This window comes from Lipophrys pholis (genome assembly GCF_963383615.2).
Source record: "Lipophrys pholis genome assembly, chromosome: 4".
In the NCBI taxonomy this organism is placed as follows: Eukaryota; Metazoa; Chordata; class Actinopteri; order Blenniiformes; family Blenniidae; genus Lipophrys; species Lipophrys pholis.
In genome coordinates this window covers 32,168,099-32,186,071 of record NC_137637.1, presented here as the reverse complement: position 1 = coordinate 32,186,071, position 17,973 = coordinate 32,168,099, and the positions used below count along the sequence as shown (strand labels likewise).

Here is a 17,973-nt window from a genome sequence, read left to right as displayed (position 1 = left end):
AATGATGATTCTGGCATGATGATTCTTGCTTTTTTATTAAAGGATACAGTTAGGGCTGGTTCAGGCCACACTGGACCATTCTCTAGTGAAGCTGCCATAGGTTAAGGCTACTGGTTTGTTCTGTTCCTGCACAGTGAGCGTGTCGGCAGCCATTCCGGCTCCGTGATGTACACGGGTACAGGAATAGAGCGATCCTGGTCAGAGCCAAAATGGCGCTCGTTTCCCTTTAAACAACAAACCAATCAAATTTCCGGACGTTTTTTGTAGCCAATCAGAGACCAGTGAGGGGGGCGGGGCGGGCAGAGCCGGGAGGAGTCGTTTTGGGGTGTTGTGAATCCGACCGTGCAGCCCAGAAACAGAGTGGGAGTTGTCGCACCGATTTGTCGTGCGTTTTGCCCCTCGATTCGCACCCATTACCGACCCGCCCGCCGCAGCCATGCCCGGGATAGAGAAGCTTCCGATAGACGAGACGCTGGAGGACAGTCCGCAGGTAACAGCTCTCTTCCCCGGAACCGTAGGCTCGCGCGCTAACGTTAGCCGCTCATACGGCTAGGCTAACTGTCTTTGTGGGCGAAGTGTTTGCCAACATCCGCCGAGAAGGACGGTAAGGTTTACCAGCGCACAGCTGTCAGGTGGACAGAATGCCGCAGGAGGCGACGGCTGCGCCGATCAGCTGGTTCGAGCTCGGCTCACGATGGTTTTCCACTGAAATCGACTACTTCCTTAGCCGCTTAGCCAGGCGTCCCTCCTCTTTCCTGCTGTACTGTCAACATCTGCTCCAAGCGCAAGTGACACCCTGCTACTTTCCGCTGTGGTCAGACGTAAACTGGAAGCTTCAGGGGAAACAGTGATCACTGTTTCTGCAGAAGTTCCACGTGCACGACACAACACTGACACCAGCCACTTTAAAAGACTTGCTGCTACTGCAGTGGACATTGCTTCAAGTCCCACCGATCACCTGACCCTCAGAGAGGTCTATGGACATCCCCGATCCATGGACAATTACAGCTTATTCTGAGGCTACACCAAATGGATTTTACTGATATGGCACACTTTACACTGTTAATTATTCACCCATTCACATTCACACATGCACTCACACACAATAATGGCAGCTGCCATGCAAAGTGCTCAGTCCATCCATTGGGAGCAATCTGGGATTCAAAGTGTTGCTCAATGGCACTTTGACTTGTTGACAACCTTCTGATTGAGTGAATAGGACTCTGCCAGCTGAGCCACAGCCAACCCAATTGTATTGTATATTGCATTTTCCTGATTTATAACTTCTATTTTAACATCTTGTGCTCAGTTTTACTTGCCTATTTTCTTATATATATTCTATATTGAGTGATGTACTTTGTCTATATTCTCAGATTTATTTATTTATTTTTATCCTGGGTCATGTATGTCTACACCGTAGGAGGGCAAGCGACACAAAATTCCGATTACACCGTGTGTCTTTTCTTTACAGCAGAAGTAATATTAAAGCTCACTTTGACTTTGAAATAAACAGCTGCTGTGACATCATGAGTTGGGGGCGGGACAGACCGATCTGTCATTGGTCCCACCTTTTGAGTTTATATTGTTTACATGGGCACACTTCACAGCCAATAACTGAAAGTGGAAGGTTCCCACTGGACATGATTTGGGTGAATTGTGACGGAGGTGGGAAGAGTGTGTTGTCCTCCATTCATGTGATAGCTGGTCTGATCCCCAGCCCTGCCTGTACATGTGTCGAAGTGTCCTTGGGCAAGCCTGCGGATCACATCCTACACGTTTCTCAAGCTCCTAAGCTGTTGTAATGCATAACTAAATTTCCCCATGTGGGATGGATAAAGTCTCCTCTTAATGGACTGAAAGACGTCAGCCAAGGTTTCTTCCTGTTATCACATTTCTGAAATGCACATAAAAGCATCCGATGTGATTAATACAATAATCTGTTTCCTCCCAGCTATCTGATTTTGTGGTAATCGGGCTCACTGATTGTTACAGTTTCTCAAAGTTTTGCACAAGAGTGGTGGGAATCTATTCAGCACTTGTTCAAGATGGTCTCTCGAAAGAAGCCATGATTTCATAAATCAGATGTTTTACTATCTTGTTTTGCTTTGTGTGCAGACTCGCTCTCTCCTGGGAGTGTTTGAGGAGGACACTGCGGCCATGTCCAACTACTGCACACAGCTGTACCAGGCCATGAACAGGATTTATGATGCACAGGTACACACACACACACACACACACACACACACACACACACACACACACACACACACACACACACACACACACACACACACACACACACACACACACACACACACACACACACACACACACAGAGGAGCTTAATGTCTGTGGAGAAGCAGCTTCAGCGAGTCGCTGCTGTGTGTGTCCGGCTAATCAGTGTCGCAACGGTTTCTTTCAGAATGAGCTGAGTGCTGCGACACACCTCACTTCCAGACTGCTGAAGGAGTACGACAAACAGGTACCACGCTCCAGACCAGCCGCCAAAGTCTCACTTCACACTGCTCATCATCATAATTAAGTTAATTTCAAAAGCAGGTTTAAAACCTGTATTACCAAAACAAAGCGCATGCTAGATATATGAATGAATTCATTTTGCCCAAAGAACTTGAAAAGTTACTTTGACTAAGTGATTTAAAATGACGTTTAGGAGACGATTCAAAGGAGACTTAGTTAATCTGACATTTCTTTTACATCTTTTCATGGTTGGGTTACCTTGACTCAAACGTTAAAGTCTCATCTTGGCTCAGAAAGAGCCGTGACGGCATCACATTTCCATTGTAACACTTCTGTTCTGCTCCTGACATCTCTAGAACAGCGTTGGAAACCTACGGTTCCCTTTACACGACAACGTTTCAATTAAACTCATAATTTTTGTTTCAGAAAAGTTTCGCATTTACACAAGTTTGAAAATGATGTCCGTTCACACACAAATGGCAGAAACCCTGAAAACCATGTAGTTTCATGTCGAACCACTAGTGGGTGGTGTTGGTTGTTTTTGTAATGAAACCACACACACATGTGAGAACAAAACATTTTAAACATTAACAATAGGAGAACACAGACATTAGTATGTACCAACGATGAAGTTGGATTGTTATTACGGTGACTGTCAACTATTAAACCACCAAATGCCAGGAGAATATGGACCGGGAGTCATGACACTCTGGAGGAAAACATTGTTGTTATTCTCCATATCTTTGTGATTGTGCAGAACTATTAACTACGCCCGTGGTGCATATGTGCAATAGCAGCGTTTGTGTCGTCGACACAGATACGGAGCCTGAGAGTTTTTAAAAAGTTTAGCTGAGTCTTCTTGATATGTGCTCCACTAGTGACGAGTCAGTAAAACAACCAAGTAACTTTTCCACCAAAACTTTAGCTGGATCATCATTTACTGAGATTGGTCTGAAATTTTAGAGAAATTAGAGTTAGTATAATTCTATTTGTCGGTTTCTGTTCCTTCTTGACTGTTTTTATTCATTTAGAAGTAAAACCTCATCTTCTGGATGCTCTGTCGGTTAACAGCTTTAAAGGGAAAGCCACTGAAACATGAGACCTGAACACAGGGAGCCTCTATCAGGCTTCATAATGACTGCAGCTTGTCAACAGGAGACTCCAACCTGGCAACAGGACTTATCTGCCCTGAAACAGCCTCTCAGGCCTTTTCAGTCCACACACATATCTGCCTTCTACGTCGTAAATCCTGTCTCACAACTCGACGAATTTGAGGATAGGATGAAGCCAAAGTTCTCCTTCTTTGTGTCATGTGATCAATTTGTCTACACTGTCATTTGTAGCGTTTTCCTCTAGGGGGCGACGATGAAGTCATGAGCTCCACCCTGCAGCAGTTTGCAAAAGTCATCGATGAGGTGAGGGAGAACCTGAACTTACCGCAGCTCACCTTTTATTTCATTTAAATCAATTAGAATATCATTGTGAAGTGAACAGTTCTGTCAGTTATTTTCACACTCGCATGAACTAAAATGTATGAGTTTGAGTTTTCAGCTCAAAGTGAAGATGGCCTCTTGTCAATAATTCAGTTGTGTAACAAATCTGGATCATCTGCAAGTTTCACAGTTTCCTGTTGTGTTAAAACTTATTTAGTGGTACTTTTCATGTATTTTCAGGAGTCACAGTGGTGTTTTAACTCACATGATATTAACTTATGATCGATAACTGCAAGAAGTAAAACAATTTTGCCCGACCTCTTGTTCTCTGCAGCTGAGCTCCTGTCACGCCGTCTTGTCCACCCAGCTCGCCGACGCCATGATGTTTCCCATCACTCAGTTTAAAGAGAGAGATTTGAAGGGTGAGACATGCACACACACGTTAAGTCACGTAACACTCTTTTCTAGAAAAGCTGACCTGTGAACTATCATAGTGAAAATTGTCAACCAAATGTTCCTCACATGTTAAATCTGTGGTTGTTTGCTCTTTTCTCCAGAGATTCTCACCCTTAAAGAAGTCTTCCAGATAGCCAGTGATGGTGAGTTATTACAGTCGTCATTTTTAAACTCACTCCGTTCAAGCCTGTATCCTATATGTTTTGTTTTCCCCCGAAATATAACAAATGTTTGTGTCTTTGTCTGCAGATCATGACACAGCCATTAACAGATACAGTCGCCTTTCGAAGAAGAGAGACAACGACAAGGTATCGGGTCTCATCTGTCATGATTTCACTGCCAGGAGTCACAACTGTTCTACAGAGCAAGAAAGATTGTGTTTTCACAGTGATTGAGATATATATATATATATCGTGTACTTTTAATGAAACATATTTCAAACAGCAGTGAACCAAGTTTTAACTTTCTGAAGATGGTGAACGAGAGAAGAGGGCATTAGTGTGGTGTTGGGCTTGGATTCGACATAAAGCTGGGCGTCACCTGCATACGTGAATAGAATAGAAATACTTTATTGATCCCAGAGGGAAATTCCTTGAATGGGTCCCAGGACAGAGCCCTGGGGCACATCACTGCTGGCCGGGAAGTACAGGATTGATAGTTGAAGAATCTCTGTATGATTTCATTAGGTTCTGTCGTTATTTCAGTTTTATTAATTTCCTTTAGGAAGCACTGCCAAAGAAATCTTGAGTTTCCAAATTATGTTGACTCTTTAGTGTCTGAAAATGTTGTAGTTTCATTTAGTTTCAGCTCCTCTTTAAGGTTTTCTTTCTCCTTAAACCGGGGAACCTGAAATGTTACTGAGACAGACGAGCCTTGTGTGTTGCAGCTGCGGGCGGAGGTGGTGGAGGACGTCTACACCTCCCGTAAGAAGCAGCACCAGACCATGATGCACTACTTCTGCTCGCTCAACACGCTGCAGTACAAGAAGAAGACGGCGCTGCTGGAGCCGCTGCTGGGATACATGCAGGCGCAGGTACACACGACGTACACAGAAATGTTTTACCCATCACTGCTCTGACAGAGACAATAATTATTTATACGATTCCTCTCGTGCTGTGGAATCTTCCTTATTGACACCACAGCTTTGTTGCTTTACTTCCTGAATAATAGTATAAAGGTGTTGACTGAACTATCAAGATATACCAGTACATACATCTGACCACTAGATGTCACTAGATGACAGCAGAAAGCTGCTACAGCACCACTTTATTAATGTTTTTAGCTGACAGAGCTCCACAGCAGAATTTAAAGTAAAAATAGAAAATGGAAGGAGGGACTGGAGAAAAGAAACTGTTATCTGTTAGGACTGGACATTAACTGACTTACATGTTCGGCAACAAGAGGAAAGTCCAGTCACAATCTGGTGTGAGTAATTCATGTACATCAAGTCCAAGAACAAATCCAAACGGATGTTCTCACTGCTGACGTGTCCCAGTGGAGGAGGCAGATTGAATCAGTTTGGATTGAAAAGCAGAAGTTTCTGCAGCTGGTTCACAGCTGTGATCTGACCTGCTGCTGTTTCTGTGTCTGCTTTTGTTCTGTAGATCAGCTTCTTTAAGCTGGGCTCAGAAAATCTCACCCAGCAATGGGAGGACTTCCTGGGAACTATAGGAACCAGCGTTCAGAAGTAAGAACCCGCACCGTGCACCACAACATGCAAACTTCACACAGGAATACTGCAGGTCAGGAACTTTGCGCCAGACTTTCTTTTTTTGTTAACTGTGAGGCGAGAGAGTTGACCACTAAACCTCTACACTACCCAGCAGCCCGCCGTGGCACAGGCTATATTTTCAAATATAAAATAAAATCAAGATTTAAAGATGTAGAATGTAAAATGGAGGTAATGCCACGTTTGTGCATTAGGTGGCAGTAGTGAGTAACAGGAACTGTACAAGCTGGGCTGGCTGGTTAGTTTAGTTTGTGTGTGTGTGTGCCTGTGTGTGCGCAGCGTTCGCCGGGAGATGGAAGAGGAGGTGGGTCAGATGCAGCAGACCATCCAGCAGATAGAAAGGTCATGTGACCCCCTGTATGCCCCATGTGACCCTGACCCCGCCCACTCACCCGTCTGCCGCAGCCTGACCAGGAAGCAGGGTTACCTGTACATCCGCAAGTAAGCACAAATCTGTAGAATCATAAGCTGAATCTTTGTCATCGCTGTCGGGAGCCTCGTTAAGAGTGTCTCTCTGTGCGCCGGGCAGTAAGACGGGCCTGGTGTCGTCGTCCTGGGAGCGTCAGTACTTCTTCACGCAGGGCGGTAACCTCATGCAGCAGGGCCGTGGCGAGGTGGCGGGCGGGCTGGTCACGGACCTCGACAACAGCTCCGTCATGGCAGTCGACTCCGACGACCGCAGGTTCTGTTTCCAGGTCACTTCCTTCGATGGCAAAAAGTGAGTGAGCGCCTGGTTTGTCTTCCCGACATCACACACTTGTTTGCGCGACACTTTCAAGTGAAAACGGGAAACTTTCTTTGCGTTTTAGTGGTGCGGTTCCACGACAACTATGCTCTGAGTCGACTTTTTGGAAACGGCTCCAAAATAACTTTTAAAAAATGTTTCGACCCGGTCACTGTATGTCGTTTCATTACAAAAGCAAATAAGAGCACCCACTAGTGGCTCAACGTGAAAATCACAGTTTTTGGTGTAAAACTGCATTGTTTTCAAAACGTTATGTAAACGTGATATTTTTCTGAAACAAAATGCGTTTTCACTTGAGACGTTGTCGTGTAAACTTACTCTGAAAGGAATTAACACCACTTTTTTTCCTTGATTGTTTCCTGTCAGAGTGGTGACGCTGCAGGCGGAGAGCAGGAGGGACTGTGAGGAGGTAAAGTCTCTCTGGCTTCTTACCCGTGGCGTTCAAGGTTACTTGTTTTAAAAGTAATAGTCAATTCATCAGTAACTGAATATGAAAAGAAGGTGTAAAGGTGTGTTCACCAAACTCTTGGTTCGATTCCTCTCACTGACCCGGCTGTGTCTCTCAACAGTGGATCGCCACCATCAACAACATCTCCAAGAGGATCTACCTGAGCGAGAACGCAGAGGTCTGTGGCGAACATCCACCTTTACGAGTGGAAAAACCTGAACAATGTTGATTTATGTGGTCTTGCGACCTTTTCTCAGGAGCTGGCGGCCAGAGTGAACCAGTCGGCTCTTGAAGCTGTGACGCCTTCTCCGTCCTTCCAGCAGAGACATGAGAGCATGAGACCCGGCAGGTAACGACTGAAGATACATTGACTCCCAGCCCATATTTTCCTGAGATTTAGTAGTTTTAATCTTGAGTCATCCATCATAGTTTTTGGCATTCCTGCCGTTTTTGTGTGAATGGTCATTGTTTTAAAAAAGTTGTCGTGTAAACGCAAAACTTACCTGAAGCGAAAATGCAAAAACAAAGTGCTCTCACTGAGAAACATTGTCAAAACAAGACCTCACCTTCCTGTTATCCGATCACGTTCATGTTTCTTTGCCTCTCTGTCACAGCAAAGGCCGGACGGGCCGGGCGAGCAGCATCAGCTCCGTGGGCTCCGAGCCGTCGCCCGCTCTTTCCGTGCTCTCATTGGACGCTTTGGTTGCCCCGGAAACGCCCATCCAGTTCGACATCATATCCCCTGTCAGTGAGGAGATGTCAGGTCAGAGCAAGACGGCTTCGCAGTCCGGCCGGTGAGTGTCCCAGAGCCTTGTCCTGGTGTACGTGGAAGTGTTTGGAGGCGAACGACGCCCCCTGGTGGCTGAGTGTGTATTGCGTGTATCCTGTCAGGGATAAATACGACTGCATGTATGTCTGCAGGAGGAGTAATCCCTTCGGAGAGTCAGGAGACGGCACATCGGAGGACAGCGAAGGTAAGAGAAGTTTGTCTTCAAACAATTTCATTCTCCACCGACTCTCTCTTTGAGTTTCGTGTCATTTTATTCGACAATTACTCTGAAGATTGTTTACTTGTCAAGGTACGTCTGATTCTTGTAAAGTTGTTGGCTCGCTGTCACCCTGTCCTTGTCCTCCAGACTCGATCCTCCACCAGCTCTTCATCGTGCGCTTCCTGGGCTCCATGGAGGTGAGGGCCGCCGAGTCTGCGGACGTCATCTCTGAGACCATGAGGCAGATCCTGGCTGCTCGAGCCATCCACAACATCTTCAGGATGACCGAGTCTCACCTGCTGGTCACCTGCGACTGCCTCAAGTAGGAAACGTTGTTTTAACTGTGTCTTTAAAGAGGCGGGACAGACCGACAATTCTAACAATATGTTTCTCTTCATTCTGAACCAGCAGCTCAGTTTGTCTCTTGATTGTTTTGTTTTTTTAGGCTCATTGATCCTCAGACACAAGTCACCCGTCTCAGGGTAAGATGATCACTCTGTTAATGTCTCAAATACCTGGAAATTAAATGTAAACTTAAAGCTGGGATTACAAACATCTCAAGATAAGATGAAAAAATAAATGGTCCATTTTTCAGTCATGTCCTGCTGTCCTACAATATATATAATTTATACAATTAGTTTGTTGGTTATAAACGTATTTGAATGGGATATATATCTTACCTCATGTCTGTGAAACTAACAAACTACATCCTGTGCAACGCTTTTAGACAAAATCAAGTATTTTCCAAGGAAAATGTATCCGTAAAGTACACAAATTGATGCATTGTACATCCTTCTTAGTTCTGAGTACCTCTGTTGTATGATTTAATGTGGTATTTACACAGAGTTCCCTAAATCTAATCTTTTAAACTTTTTACCCACTGGGGGACGAAGCTCTTATAACACGGCAAAGTCAAAATCAGTGAAATGAAAGCACATTGTATGTCTTTAAATTAAACTTTTCTAAATCACATCAATTTAAACACTATTTGATGTATTTCACATCCTGTTGAGCTCTAATGCAATTTTATGTGGTTTGTTTTGACAGAGGCCTCTTTTTAGAAATTCTATATCTCAGCAAATCAGTGAAACTCAAACAGCATAATAAAAATAGTTTTATATTGTGAAACCGGCCAGAATCACACAGACGTGATCAACTCCTCACCGCATGTTATTGATGTCTCCTGGACAGTCCTCGTTGAAAGTCAAGATGCTTTGATAGAAGGCCATTTCTTTTCCTTTTTTACACATCTTGCAGTTAAATACATCAATCAGATGCATTAATGACAAGTCAAGAGTTGTTTGTCCTTTGAGACATGCCGAGTGTCCTCACAAACTATCAATCCTAATAAACCCGACAGTGTCTGATTGTCGTGTTGTGGTTTGTTGTGATACAGAAGTCAGTATAGATTCAGCCTCCTGGTAGTAACTTTCTTCACTGCTCCTGCAGTTTCCTCTCTCCAGTGTGATTCAGTGTTCGTCCCATCAGGACAACAAGCGGCTGTTTGGTTTCGTTCTGGAGGCTCCGGGCGGGCAGGGCGACAGCAGCCGCTCCGTCTGCTACATCTTCGAGTCCAATAACGACGGGGAGAAGGTTGTTGGTGTGGTTCGATTCTGCCCTCTCCTCTGGTCCGAGCCGCTCTGACCCGCCTCTCTCTTCTCCGTTTTCAGATCTGTGACAGCGTCGGCCTGGCCAAGCAGATCGCCTTCCACTCGGAGATGGTGAGGCCCGGCGGGATCTTCTCACCGACATGCCGCTGGATGCGGGTGTGTGTGTTGACTCCTGGTTGTTGTTGTGCAGGACCGTAAAGCAGTGGAGAAGAGGAAGGAGCAGGACAAGGCCAAAGAGAAGCAGCAGGAGGAGCTCAGCAAGCAGAGGCAGATAGAGAAGGTCAGCACCTTCACTCAGGGGAAACAGGAAGTGCTCATGCGCCTCCAACTGCACTCATTTGGTTCATATTCCATCCATTATTTTATAGAACTCATTCTCAGCTGGCAAGACATGGAGAGGCACAAACTAACCTCAGACTCTACAGGTGTTCTTGTGTAAATCTGGGTCTTGTTTACCCTCGGTACAGACTGACAGGCTCCGTCCTGCCAGGCCTGTTTGGTCTGTACGGTCTCAGAAATGCTCAGTCACCACAAACAGGACATAAACCACCTATAAAACAGAGAGAGGCTCTGCTGAGGTGCAGGTGAAAGAAAGTGTAATTTACAGTTGTGACACACTTCTCAGTACCTGGTATGACACACACACACACACACACACACACACACACACACAAATCAATTATTCTCAGATATAAAGTTAGTGAACTTTGCTCGGCGAGGACAGTTTCCGTCCTTCATTAAAGCCTCACCTCTTCCTGCGTCTCACCTGTGTGATTCCCGCAGGATCTGGAGGAGCAGAGTCGCCTCATCGCCGCCTCCAGTCGTCCCGCCAACCCGCCTTCCTCCGACGGACAGTTCCTGGTGCTCAGCAACAGCCAATCAGAGGACAGCGACGCCGGGGGGGAGGAGGGGAAGAAGAAGGGCGAGTCTGAAGCCTAGCGACGCTCGGAGGATGCACGTTTGACCTCCTGGAAGAGGCCCGGCTGCTGTTGTCATGACGACCGCTCAGGAAACAGGAGAAGTAGGAGGAGGGGAACAGCACCCGTCCATCTGGGCCGCCTGGGACCAAAAATGTGCTTCCTCTCTGCTGGACAAACCCAACGCACCCTCACTGCAAGACGAGCAGGAGGAGGAGTGTTTTATTGTGTGTTTAAGAACGCTGCTTTCATATCGGCAAGAAAAGACGCCGGATCTAGACTAACCTGCAATTCTTCTTAGTTCATTTTATGAGAAACACTAACAGTCACGACGGAGGAACACAAATAGAACGACGTGTGTGAAGAGAAACGCACCAGGATGTGAAGCAGGAAGGTGGAGGTTACATTCTGACACCTGAAGGATTTCTCTCCATAAGCCGACAGCAGACACGACCTTTTATTGAGTTTTCTGAGTGCTTTTAAAGCTCCGGCGTTTCAGGTGATGCAGTTTTTCTATCATGTCACCAAATAACATCTTCAGTTATTAATAGTCTCATTAAATGAACAAAAAAAAAAAGATCAGAAAATATGTTTTATCATCAAATTACAGCCGTTTATGAACAAAAATTGCCAAATACACAACAAATCCTGACTCTCTAATGTGAGATTACTTTGATTTATATCACAAATGATTGATCTTTTGTAGAGGTTTTCACTAGTTAAACCACAGCCATCCTCGTGTACGAAACAACCGTATACAAAAAACAACCAGTGTGCGTAGCAACTCGTAATGTCATTTTAGCCAGTTTAAATCCAATTAACACAACAAAATAATGTTGGGCCATTCAATAAATTTAATAAAGCCATAAGATTGAATAATTTTTGCCATTTTAATTGTAATGAAGCCAAAACATTTTGTCATTTTAAATGTAATAAAGTGAAAAAAGTACATTTTTACCATTTCAAATGTAAGCCAATAATGTAGTAATTTACCAGTAATGTCATAATAATAATAACAATTAAACAACTACAGCCGAGATTGAAAGTGCAGTATGTATGACTCCTCAGTGAATGAATATAATGACTGGGCCTTCCATTATTCTGATGTTTTGATGAGTAAACTACACTAAAACTGAAAACAATATATAAATCTCTAACAAATGCAGTCTTGTATTATTACATTATTTGCTGCAGTTTTGACAGCAAAGAAAAATATTACCTCCAGTATGTAATCAGGAGCTCATTTTGCACCACAATGCATCCAATGATTTTGGACACTAAACATTGGGGAGTTTCTCTCAGCCTGCGCAGTAATGAGTCGGCTCCCAACACACTGAACTCCACCCTGTCAGCAGCGAGTCTTTTCTAATGAAGCTCGTGTGACGTCAAAGCAGCGTCGTAACTTTTCAACGTTTCAGGCCACAAACTTGAGCCAAAGATGCTCGTCAAGCTTTGATCTGGAGAAGTCGGAGCAAAAGTCTCCTTGTTTGTTTTTCATCAGTTTTATTAAAAGGAGATTCCGTTTTTTTTTTTGTTTTTCATGGTTACTGAAGTTTGAGTTTAAAGGCTCGTTTATGCAACGCTTTCAGCTGAAAATGCAAAACTTAAGTTGAGTCTTGGGTGTCCGTTTACAACGACAACGCTGCTCGGAGCCACTGGAAATGCAACTTTTTGAGAATAACAATGTCTCCTCCAGAGTGTCATGACTCCCAGAGTCCATATTCTCCTGGGACTTGGTAGTTTTATTTTGACAGTCACCGTAATAACAATCCAACTTGGTCGTCTGTCCATATCATAATTGTCTGTGTTATTAATAGCGTATTGTTCGATGCACGCGGTCCCATTACACAAACAACAAACGGCACCCACGAGTGGCCCAAAATGGAAACTACATAATTTTCAAGTGTTCCTGCTGTTGCTGTGTAAACGGACATCGTTTTCAAAACGTTGCAGAGTCAATGCCAAACGTTTCTGAAATGAAAACACAAAAACAATGTTTTCACTTGGAATGTCAATTTACAAATGTTACAAAAACAGACCTCATTTTCGCCAAATAATCCCATTTCATGTTAACTAGGAGTCAGTGTGGTTTATTTTGTTAATGCTCACCCACTACTTTTAAGAAATAACTTGCCTCTTTTTAAAAAAAATTCTGAATAACTATCTTTACAAATGTATAGCTGCAGTCTGTGAAAATGTGCGGTGCCAGATGAGCCCTCTTTAGTTTCTGAATGAGCAGTTACTGACAGTTTGGTTTGTACGTGCTGGTTTCTGTGTTTTTTCCTGCTGTAACCAGGTGAAGGATTTGAGTTCACGGAGCTGCACTTTACGGGGAAAACATGACGGGATCGATGATGTAAATATGTTTTAAAGTGATCGATGTTCAACAGTCAAAGTTCATTTACAAAAAAAAAAAGTAAATAAAAATGCTTTTCATTGTTAAAATAAAGCACTAACTCCACCCGCCTGAGTCTGTCTGCTGATTGATTCCCCACAAGCCACCAGGGCATTTACAGTATTTCCTAGGAAGGCGTAAGCCCAACTACAATAATCATAAGTCCCTGAATTTTCACACAATAAAAATATGCACTTTCATGCTGACATACCTTGTATTCTGCTCTTTAACAAACACTGACATATGGAATATTCATGAACATAAATTAATTGTATATGGTCATTTAGATTTAATTCTCTCTGTCTCACACACACAGCCAAAGGGCCACATGTGGCTACTGGTTTATAAGCTGCAGTACTGCCCTCCCTCCAGCAGAGGGCGGTAGTAGCGAGCCGACGGGCTATAAACACACGGAGGTTCGTGTTTATCCATCCGGCTGCTGCGTCTCTTTTTCCGGCCGCTCGGAAGAAACTCTTGCAGGAAACTTCTCTTCAATCTGCAGCGTTTCCCGTCGTTCTGTACATTTTTCTGCGCACTTCGCAGCGGCAGCGCTCCTCCGGGGGGCAGCGGTGTGGAGATCCGAGAGCGGACTCCGGCGGGCTGCGCGGTTCCTCCTTGCCCACCATGGCCACCGCACAGCCGGAGCCCAGAGCGGGGACCGGGGAGGAGCACTGCGCCTCATCCGAGTCCAACGAACATGACTACGCGCACGCAGTGGCGGCTACCTTCACCTCCGTCCAGCCGACCGAGCCGCAGCACGCCCCGGTGCCGCCCGCCGACCCCCTCTCCATAGAGCTGCCTGAACCGGCCGTGGGCGCGGAGGTGGACTGTCCGGTCGGGAACGATGTGGAGGTGCAGCTCGGAGCAGACCTCCAGAAGACGGCGGTACTCACCGTGTTTTCCGGCGCCCCACCCGCCGGCTTCGGCCGGCGGCGTCCGAAGCGGCCGGAGGACCAGAACTGCGCCTGCTGCCGGCTGGAGTTCGAGCGGCAGGGCCGCTGCTTCAACCGCAGGGCCGTGTACACCTTCACCACCACGGACACCGTCACGTGGGCCTTCCCGGGATCCGCCGTGCACGAGAAGTCCTTCCTGTGCGAGACCTGCGCGCAGGTGATCCGCAGCAAGTGTAAACGTAAACAGAGCGGGAAGCGAGTCCTGTGGGTCAAACCGCCTGCAGCCAAACAGGTGGGAGAAACTCTCTCACACACACACACACACACACACACACACACACACACACACACACACACACACACACACACACACACACACACACACACACACACACACACACAGAAAAGTTGATTTTCAAAATATGTTTAGGAGAATAGAAATTACAAGTCTCCACAAGTTTTATCATCTCATTTATTTCCATTTTCAGTTTCAACAACTAGTTACTTATTGTATCTGTAACTAAATTGGTGTTACGATTGCAATATGAAGAAGATTACAGTATTGACCCTCAGCTTTTGCTTCAATCACATCACATGCAAAATATGAATGATATATATAATGTAAATGATTAAAACTGCTAAAGGTGTCATCATGATGTGTAAGTGCTGCAGTGTTCATGGTATATACATCTATTTATTTTCTGCAGTCGCAGGTGAGAGACAAGAAGCTGATCGGCCGGCGGATGGGGAAGAAGAGCAGAGCGGCTCAGCTGGTGAGCAAGTCCAGCTACAAGGCCGCTTTCCAGATGCTGTGGTCGGCCAAAGGCGCCCGCAAGCCCATGATGGAGTTCTGGACCAAACAGCTGAAGGAGGAGGTGAGGCGGAGGAGAGGCGAACTCGAGCTCTTCATCACTCGCCACGCTCTAATCCTAATCCTGATGTGATGTTGGTGCAGATGAAGGTGCTGTCGCGGCACACGGACAGTCCCTTCCACCAGAAGGTGTCGGGCAGGAAGCCTCTGTCGTCCTTCCCCTGGAAGAAATGTCTGAACTGGGCTCAGGACAAAGCGCCGCTCGTCACCACCTGCCTCCGCTCGCTGTTCCCCGACCTCAATTCTCTCTTCAAAAGCAACCAGTAAGTCTGAAGGTTCACATGTTGACCGTCGTCACTGTTTCAGTATCTGGTTAAATGATGGAACTGCTTAAAGGATGAAATAAAACATGAGCCAGTTTAAAACCTTTTAAAATCATATATCATTAGTTAATATAAGAAGAGCAGCAATAATACATAATGTTTTCATGATGGTATCAAACATATTAATACTTAAACATAATAAAAGCATAAATATTGTGATGGAGAATATTATTCATTTAAATATTGCCACACTATATTTTGTATGTAAAATTTAATTGATGAAATTTAAATAGTATATAATTATTATGCACGTCATGTACATTTGTCTGTGTGTACGTATGTATATCATTTGATGTGCGTGTATAAACTATATATATGAAACGTATGGATTGTAAAAATAGTAATATTAGTTTAAAAAAAATGTGTGACATTATCAAGAGAGCCTTGTTTTGTTTTTAGTGATGGGGCATGAATAAGCTTTCTTTCTCCAGTAGTGTGGCGGCAGTGCGCCTCACTCTGTGTTTTTATACTTCTTTATTTTTTTTGTGGCGCGTTTTCAGCCAGCTGACGGAGGAGCAGGCCTTCACGCTGCTGGAGCGACGCACCGTGGTGGCGCTGTCCATCCCGCTCTTCACCAGGAACATCTGGAAGAACAACTTCCTGCAGGCGGCCCTGGGGGCCGAGCTGCGCCTGCAGGGCTGCTCCGGCTCCGCCCTGGACACCCTCAACACCATGGGACTGTGCCAGAACAAGGACACGGTCCGCCTGCTGCTGCACAGGCTGCGCAACGGCAAGGACATGGTGAGTGTCTGCAAACGTCCTGTTGGTCGGATCTATAATCGTCATGAGTTCGGTCATTCTACCACTTTCCCCCCCGAAATAATCTGTAAATCTTAATAATTGTCACTGTAGAAAAAAGATTGGGCAATAAATTCTTATGCGGCTGCTGTGGAACATGTGAAAATGTTATTTTTAAGAGGCTGAGTGGTAAATATGTTTAGAAGAAGTAAAAAAGCAGTCGGTACACGTGAAACACATTCATAACATTGTTTTCACTTTAAATCATTTAAATAAACCTAAATTCACTATATTCTCAGATATAAATTGACTTTGCTCGTCAAATGACTTCCCTTGAAAATTTGGGAGCTTTTTTTTTTTTTTTTTTTAAACATCGTCTGCCTAAAACATGATAATCTGGATCGCTTTTTAAAATGTTCACGGGCTCATCTTTGAGCTCATGAATCTTGTTTAAAATAATTATTTGGCTCTTCTCGTCTTTCAGTCGATGCAGGACGACGAACACGGGATGAAACAGGAGGAGCTGAAAGGCATGATGGGAGAGACGCTGACGGACGTGCAGGAGGTGGACATGGAGGTGGAGGAGGAGGAGGAGGAAGAAGAAGAAGAAGAGGAGGAGGAGGAGGAGGAGGAGGAGGAAGAAGAAGAGGAGGAGGAAGAAGAAATTGTGATGGTGCGGAATGAAGAGGTGGAAGCTGAAGAAGTGCAGGATAACAACAATGATGATGACGAGGAAGAAGAGGAGGAGGAGGAGGACGTGGCTGTGAAGGAGAAGAAAAGGAGAAAGAAGAAGGCGAAGAAGCAAAGGAAAGAGGAGAAGAGGAAGGCGAGGGGGAAACGGAAGGCGAAGGAGAGGGAGGAAGAGGAGGAGGAGGATGATGATGATGATGAAGGGTCGGAGGAGAAGAAGAGGAGGGTGGTGGTGGTGAGGCTCGGCCTGCTGAAGGGACACTCGGAGGTCGGACGATCCGACCTATCAGCTCCCTGACAGGCCGCAGGCTCCGCCTTCAACCTCTACGACCCTCCAATCAGAGCGCAGCAGAACAGCCCCCCCCCCCCCCCTTCCATGTGATCAGAGGTACTGTGGGACCTGTAGGAGGTCTTCACCTCTGTGACCTAAAGAAACCATAAATTCATGTCAGAACTGCTCTGATCGATCCTTTATCTTTTAATAAACTTGGGAAATGGATTCTTCTGGAACGCTGTAAAACATCTTGGAACGTCAAATAAAACTGCTTCACGTTTAGAAAAGAAAACAAGTTGCTGCTAATTTCAGGCACAATTGAACGAACTAATTTGTAATTTTTCTGTGACGACGGGTCAAAATCTACAAGTTTATTTTCTGTGGACTGGAACTGAAACTTCATTCTTACAGTCGGGTTGTTTTGTGGAATAATGATAATCAATATGGGCGACGAGTAACGGTCCAGATCTAAATGTTGGGAGAACTTCAGCCTCATGGGCCGTTTCTTTAAAAATAAATCTGGAGAATCGCTCGCCCTCTGACAGTTTCCCCGCTCTTGGGATGATGTGAAAGTACGAGGACACGCGAGCTTGAAGGGCTGAAAGGTCGCCGACACGCGGCGGACGGATGTGGAACGAGAGGAGGTGAAAACCTGGGTTTTCTCTTCTTGGAGTGAGAAAATGAACTCCTGTGTGGAACGGGACTGCAGACGAGTTGGGGTTTCTGCGGGAACCCGGTTTGAGTCCTGTGGCGAACACTGTGATGTCTCAGCCTGCTGAGACGCTTTTTGTTTCCGTTTCTGTTTTGTAGTTTGTCTCTCTGCCTTCCTGAGTTCAACACAACAAATTCTGCATTCAAACTGTTACTGGAGGCTTGAAAATGCGGTTTACTAACAACTGAACTATTAAAACAGTTTAAATAACCAAGTGCTTTATTTTATTTTTTTTAAGGGGGAAGTTCCATTTAATCGCTGATAGAACACAT

General features: G+C 45.1%; 2 protein-coding genes across 2 annotated transcripts; both read left to right on the top strand.

Annotated features, from left to right (window-relative positions):
• Positions 1-285: 285 nt before the first annotated feature.
• appl1 (adaptor protein, phosphotyrosine interaction, PH domain and leucine zipper containing 1) lies at positions 286-13,268 on the top strand. Its single transcript, XM_080461066.1, has 22 exons — positions 286-490; positions 2,116-2,214; positions 2,423-2,482; positions 3,822-3,893; positions 4,246-4,333; positions 4,469-4,510; positions 4,617-4,675; positions 5,254-5,400; positions 5,972-6,054; positions 6,376-6,537; positions 6,626-6,814; positions 7,208-7,250; positions 7,411-7,467; positions 7,547-7,638; positions 7,904-8,083; positions 8,211-8,263; positions 8,426-8,600; positions 8,724-8,760; positions 9,728-9,871; positions 9,949-9,999; positions 10,079-10,168; positions 10,672-13,268. Exons 1-22 carry the CDS (start codon positions 437-439, stop codon positions 10,825-10,827), a joined length of 2,133 nt encoding a protein of 710 aa, XP_080317192.1. The 5' UTR covers positions 286-436; the 3' UTR covers positions 10,828-13,268.
• LOC308108254 (uncharacterized protein) lies at positions 13,254-17,907 on the top strand. The gene is made up of 5 exons (XM_080461068.1): positions 13,254-14,385; positions 14,801-14,968; positions 15,049-15,227; positions 15,788-16,028; positions 16,510-17,907. The coding sequence occupies exons 1-5, from the start codon at positions 13,825-13,827 to the stop codon at positions 17,011-17,013; spliced, it is 1,653 nt and encodes a 550-aa protein (XP_080317194.1). The 5' UTR covers positions 13,254-13,824; the 3' UTR covers positions 17,014-17,907.
• The last annotated feature ends 66 nt before the right edge of the window (positions 17,908-17,973 follow it).